Genomic DNA, 6,005 nt, shown 5'->3' with positions numbered 1-6,005 from the left:
CTGCGTTAGCGTGAGGTTTGGAAAATTTTCTTCCTCTGTTTCTCACGGTTTGGGGTGTTTTGGGAGGAGAACATACTCATGTGGGACAGCCCTGGTGTGTTACAGGACCGTGGGCTGTGGGAGCAACCTCGGACCCTCCCAAGCCTTCTTGCCTGGTCTTCTGCAGCTGCCTGAAACTGGCCTTACTGGGAGAGCTGGTCCACGTGCTGTAGCACAGGGAAGCGCTATCCCTCGATGCTCGTTGCCGTGTTCACACGGCTGGGTTCGCAGCTCCATGGCAGAGCTGCAGCTTCCAGAGGCTGCTGCCAGCTGGTGGGTTCCCGCTGAGCCAGGGCTGCTGCGTCTGAACAGGAGTTTGTCACCACTAAAATCCTTTTGCTTCCCTCTCCCTGCCATAGAGCTCCCCGCTTTACCCCGGAGAGCTGCTGGGTGTGCCGAGTCATGCTTGGCCCCTGCCCATGCACCAAGGACTGTGTAGCTCTCACCATGACTAGGGATGCTCCTCGGGCTCTGCTCCTCCTCCTCCCACGCCATCTCACCGCACACTCCTCATCTCTCCCACAGGCTACCAAGCAGTTCCTGGAGGAGATCAACAAGTGGACGGGTCAGTACAATGTGTCCCCGCTCTCCTGGAACGTGGCTGTCAAGTTCCTCATGGCCCGCAAGTTCGACGTCCTGCGGGCCATCGAGCTCTTCCACTCCTATCGGGTAAGTGAGCGGGGCCACGTTCCCCACAGCTGAGGGTTTCCTGCTCTGTGAGAGATGTCTGGTCCCAAGGACCACCCTTCCCCTGCTTTTTTTTTTTTTTTTTCCTTTCTCCCACTCTGAGTTTTATGTGTCTGGAAAATCCTTTTTCAGCCAAAGTGAGTCACCACAGATATCTCACCTATACAAGTCCCCTCCATATATAGGCTGAGAGCAGTGCTCGCGCTCGCAGGATGCCCTCCCAGCTAGCCCACGGAGCATATCTGTATATACAGAATATATATGCATATATTTCCCATCCTGGTTATGCGAAGCTGTTCCTCCCCATCCTGCAGCTGGCTGCAATCCCTTGCCGGAAAATGGGGCCATGGTGCAGATGTTTCCCCGCTGGGGCTTCCCTTGAGGGGCTGGGTGCCTCCCCTTCCCCCCCCCGGGGATGTGATAGTGGCTGGAGGGCTGGGGTGCCCGTGCTGGCCATCACGCCAGCTCCCTGCCCGCAGGAGACGCGACTGAAGGAGGGTATCGTGAAGCTGAAGCCGCACGAGGAGCCGCTGCGCTCGGAGCTGCTCAGTGGCAAGTTCACCATTCTGGTAGGTGGGGTATCCCCCCTCTGAGTTACCCTGCACGGGCAGCTCATCCCTGGGTGCTGTGGGAGCCTGACCCTCTTTCCTCACCAGAGCGTGCGGGACCCCTCAGGAGCCTCCATTGCCCTCTTCACGGCCAAGCTGCACCACCCCAGCAAGAGCGTGCAGCACGTGGTGCTCCAGGCGCTCTTCTACCTGCTGGACCGAGCAGTGGAGAGGTGAGCTTGCCTCCGCCGAGGTGCTGTGGCTTACCAGGACCCTGGGGAGCCCCTTCCCCGCTCGGGGTGAGGGGAGTTGCTGCTGCTTGCCGAGATTTTGAGGAAATCCCTCTGGAAGGCTTTGCCAGAAAAAAACTGTGGCTTCTCTGCTGTGAATATGAATTCCTGAAGGTGGTCACAGCTCTCTGTGGCTTGAAATTCCCTGTCATCCCCTGGCTTGAGCTCAAGCTGATCATCCCCGTGGAGTTGGAACAAAATCCCCCCAGCCCAGGTTTTTTTCAGCCTTTTCTTGCCCACATCCAGGTTTCAGCATTGCAAAGCCCAGTAGGCTTTGGCTGGGGAGGAGGCAGCCCTGCTGCCAGCGAGATGTAACGTGAGCCCTGCCAAAAATATAAAGCCAGGACATCCCATTTATCCTGCTGGACTCTTTCTGTTCTCAGACTTAACCGTCATGAGTGATGCAGCTGAGACAGGCTTAAGACATGGGCCAGGCTTAAATTAGGGTTGTAGGAAGAGGTGGTCGAGCAGCTGGGAAATGCAGAAGCGAGCTTTAGGTCCACAAGTCCTTATGGAAACACAGAAAGGGATTTGTTTGGGTCAGCAAGCTGAAGATGAGGTTAGTGGGGGGCAGACTGGCTCAGGCAGGAGCCAAGCAGTCGCGTGCTGCGGAGTTGACATTGCTCTTTCCCCTCTCTCAGCTTTGAAACGCAGAGGAACGGTCTGGTGTTCATCTATGACATGGCAGGTTCACAGTACACTAACTTCGAGCTGGACCTCAGCAAGAAGATCCTCAACTTGCTGAAGGTAACAGCTGGAGGTGATCTGGTGTCCAGGGGTGGTGCGTGGGCCATTCGCTTACTGTGTATGTGAAGTCCTGTGGGTTTTGGCTTGAATTTTTACATGAGAACATGCTGACCACATCTCGGCTAAGGAGCATCAACTCCAGCCCCGCGGGACCCCAGGAAGGCGTTGGGGGCCTGCCAGGCTGGCCCAGATGGGGCCGTGGTGTGCCACGGGTGGGAGAGGATCAGCTGTCCCCATGCCGGATTCCTCTCACAGCTGCTGCCAGCACTTTTGGGAAAACAGATGCAAATTATTTTTTAATCATGCTGGCATTTCGTGCCTCCTCCCTTCTCTGGGAAGAAGAAATAACAGTAGATGTTGGCCAGGGTGTGTTCTCTGCACAAGTCCCAGCTCCCAGGCTTCACCTCTGCCCTGTGGAGCCAAACCCTCTGCCTCCCTAGTTCCAAGGAAATAATTTGTTTCCATATCGGAGCATAAAAATAAGCTTGGCTCTGTGTGAGCTACGCTTTGCATGAGGCATTAGCATCTTGGGGTCCCTTTGCTGGCTGTCACCTCTGCAGGGACGTGTCCCCTCCCACTGGCAGAGAGCAGAAGTGGGGCCAGTGGCGTGGGTCTGACCTGTTCCTGCTCACAGGGTGCCTTCCCGGCTCGGCTCAAGAAGGTTTTCATCGTGGGAGCGCCCATGTGGTTTCGCGTGCCCTACTCCATCATCAGTCTGCTGCTGAAGGAGAAGCTGCGGGAACGGGTGAGCACGGGGCCTGCCCCCAGCACGGGACCCTCGGTGGGGAGGGCTGAGGTTTCCCTTTGGGATAGGGTGGTATAAGGAGCTTGTACCCCTCAGCCCCATCCACTGGGAGCTGCTGAGCCCAAATCCGTGGCAGACGGAGCCCATTTCGTAGGGGACAACCCATTTTGGTATTTTCAGCAAATATCTTGAACCCCTTTTGAAACTGCCTTTGATTTCTTCCTCTGTGGTGAGGCTGCCAGCAGCGGCAAGTGGAGGCAATGGTGAACGATTACAGGGAAAAGAAATGGCTGCTGAGCTCACGGCAGAAAAGCGAGGCTTAAATACCTATGCTCAGGCCCTGTCTAGCAAAGCCAAAAGTACCTAAATGAGTATCCTCAGCACCAGTGGTGTTGCTGGTAGAGCCCTTTTCCAGCCTGATGTCTCCCTGGGCTGGACTTTGCCCCTCTGCTTTTGTTAGGAGCTTGGAACGGCTTGCACGTTGGGAGCTGGGTCTCATGTGGACTCATAGAGGGCCCAGCCCCAGCCCCACAGCTGGTGCTCCCTTGGGTGCCCTCCCAGGGCAGGGGAGGAAGGGGGAAGACCTCGATGCTGTTGGGTGAAACCTCCAGGCTCCCCTGGGACTGTGCCACACTGTTGGCACCTCTGTCCCCATCCCCAGCAAACTCTCCATTCTTCTTGGAGTCACCCTCATCCCTCTTCTTCCTCACGCAGGTGCAGATGGTGAAAATGTCAGAGCTGAAGGAGCACCTGCCCCGGGAATGCCTCCCTGAATATCTTGGAGGGTCCCTCAAACTGGACCCTCTGAGCTGGAACTGCCGGTTCCTGCCCCAGCAGAACGGGCACCCTGACCCGCTGGACGAGCTCATCTTGGTGCCACTGGTGGCCCCCAAAGATAACGGCTCCGTCCATGTCCCCGGGCCCAAGTCCATCACCCTCCAGGAGCTGCTGGATCATGTCAGCCACAAGCAGAAACGGGGGATTTACGAAGAGTACGAAGATATTCGGCGCAGGAGCCCGGCCGGCACCTTTGTCTGCTCTTTGTGAGTCCAGGGAGAAGGAACTGGGTGTGGGCGAGTGTGGGTGTCTCTCGCTCCCAAAAATCTGGGTGCCGCCCCCCCATGCTTCCGCTGCCTGTTTGGGGTGTGGTGCTCTGGGTTAGGCCTAGCGAGGCTGCGAGTCCCCTTTGCTGCTCCCTGGAGCCGAGCAGGGGACAGCAGGGACCAGGACGTGGCTGGGACTCTGCTTCCCGCGGCTTCGGCCAGGTGATGGCAGCAGAGCCCAGGCTATGACTGCCGGAGGCTTGTGCGGAGACGCTGCCTTTTCCTTCCTTGCCGGGAAAACATCCCTGTGTCCCTCTCCCTCCCTCCCAGGGCACCCTACAACCAGGAGAAGAACCGGTACGGGGATGTGCCCTGCCTGGACCAAACCCGTGTCAAGCTGGCCAAGCCGTACAGCCGCCCAGAGGTGAGCCAGGCCGGGATAGAAACTTGGGGTCCCACGTGAAGCCGACGCAGCCGTCCCGGCCGCGGGGCTCCAGAGGGCTCATGCCGTGCCTGCTTTTCCCCTCCTCAGCTGACCGACTACATCAACGCGAGCTTCATGGATGGCTACAAGCAGAGGAACGCTTACATCGGGACTCAGGGTATAGCCTGAGCCACTTTATTTTGCTCCTGATGCATGTGTGGGCTTTGCTTCCCTGCCAAGTATTGGCCACTGGCCACGGTGGGGGACATCCTGGGAGCAGGAGCAAGTCCCTCTGCTCTCTGGGGTTGTTTACTCGTCTCTGGGCGTATCTACTCCCCTCCCATTCCCTAGCTAGGAGAGAGCCAGTGGGTCCGTCCTCTTTCAGTCACCTCCCACAAAACGGGTGCTGGGTTGAGCAGCCCCTGGCTTTGCCCAGGAGTGAAGCAGCAGGGAGCAAGAGTGGGGCCATCAGTGCTGAGCCATAGGGATTTAGTGGTGGGCCAATGATTTGCAGCTCCAGCCAGGGCTGGTGGATCCACAAGAGGGTCAGTCCCTGTGGGAAGGGGCCGTGGTCCCCTATGGAGTGTGAGGGGTGCTGGTAGAGGCTGCTAGGCTGAAGAGGCTTGCCCAAATCCATCAGGTTTTGGGCTGACAAGTGGGTCTGTCCCCACAGGGCCTCTGGAAAACACTTATGGTGACTTCTGGCGCATGGTGTGGGAGCAAAACGTCCTGGTGATCGTGATGACAACCCGGTGAGTCCTCCTGGAGGGTGCACAGCCCTGTTTGTCTTTGCAAAATGAGCATTTTTGCTGTTGGATGAGCAGCACTGTGCCCTCAGTGGTGACCCTGGCACCAGCCAGAGCCCCGGAGGGTGGGGACACAACAACAGGGATGGACTGTTTGGTCCTTGTGGGGTCCCCAAGTGGCCAAGACCAAGTAGCATGGGATATCTCCCAAGCAGGGGGAGGAGGGCATGAACAGCTTTTCCTTCTCCTGCTCCCAGGCTGGAGGAGGGAGGCAGGAGAAAGTGCGGCCAGTACTGGCCCCTGGAGAAGGATTTCCAGGTGTGTTTTGGGGCCCTGACCATCACCAACCTGGGTGTGGAGAACCTCAACCATTACAAGAAAACAATCCTGGAGATCCACAGCTCAGAGGTGCGTGGCCACAGCTGTCTGGAGGGGGCTGGCAGGTCCTGGAGGTCCCCCATGGTCAGGGGCAGAGGTGGGGAGAGGGTCTAACCCCCCTGTTTCTCCGCAGACCAGGGAGCGGCGGCTGGTGTCCCATTTCCAGTACCTGAGCTGGCCAGACTACGGTGTCCCCTCCTCTGCGGCCACCCTCATTGACTTTTTGGGGGCCGTCAAGCAGCAGCAGAGGGTGGCAGTCAGCGCCCTGGGACCTCGCTTCAAAGGTCACCCTGGGGGACCCCCGATCGTGGTGCACTGCAGTGCAGGCATCGGCAGGACAGGTACCAGGGTAACCCTG

At 58.1% G+C, this 6,005-nt stretch overlaps 1 protein-coding gene across 1 annotated transcript; it reads left to right on the top strand.

Moving 5' to 3' along the window:
• Window positions 1-564: 564 nt before the first annotated feature.
• Window positions 565-5,988, top strand: PTPN9 (protein tyrosine phosphatase, non-receptor type 9; the record flags this gene model as incomplete). The annotated part of the gene is made up of 11 exons (XM_008939416.1): window positions 565-708; window positions 1,206-1,295; window positions 1,383-1,507; window positions 2,206-2,311; window positions 2,946-3,056; window positions 3,771-4,099; window positions 4,430-4,523; window positions 4,632-4,701; window positions 5,197-5,275; window positions 5,527-5,677; window positions 5,781-5,988. Coding segments are annotated over 11 exons (1,507 nt in total), but the record flags the coding sequence as incomplete, so codon positions are not given.
• Between the last annotated feature and the right edge of the window lie 17 nt (window positions 5,989-6,005).

The sequence above is a fragment of the Merops nubicus genome, unplaced genomic scaffold (genome assembly GCF_000691845.1).
Source record: "Merops nubicus isolate BGI_N331 unplaced genomic scaffold, ASM69184v1 scaffold45584, whole genome shotgun sequence".
NCBI lineage: Eukaryota > Metazoa > Chordata > Aves > Coraciiformes > Meropidae > Merops > Merops nubicus.
This window is presented reverse-complemented; position numbering and strand designations above follow the sequence as displayed.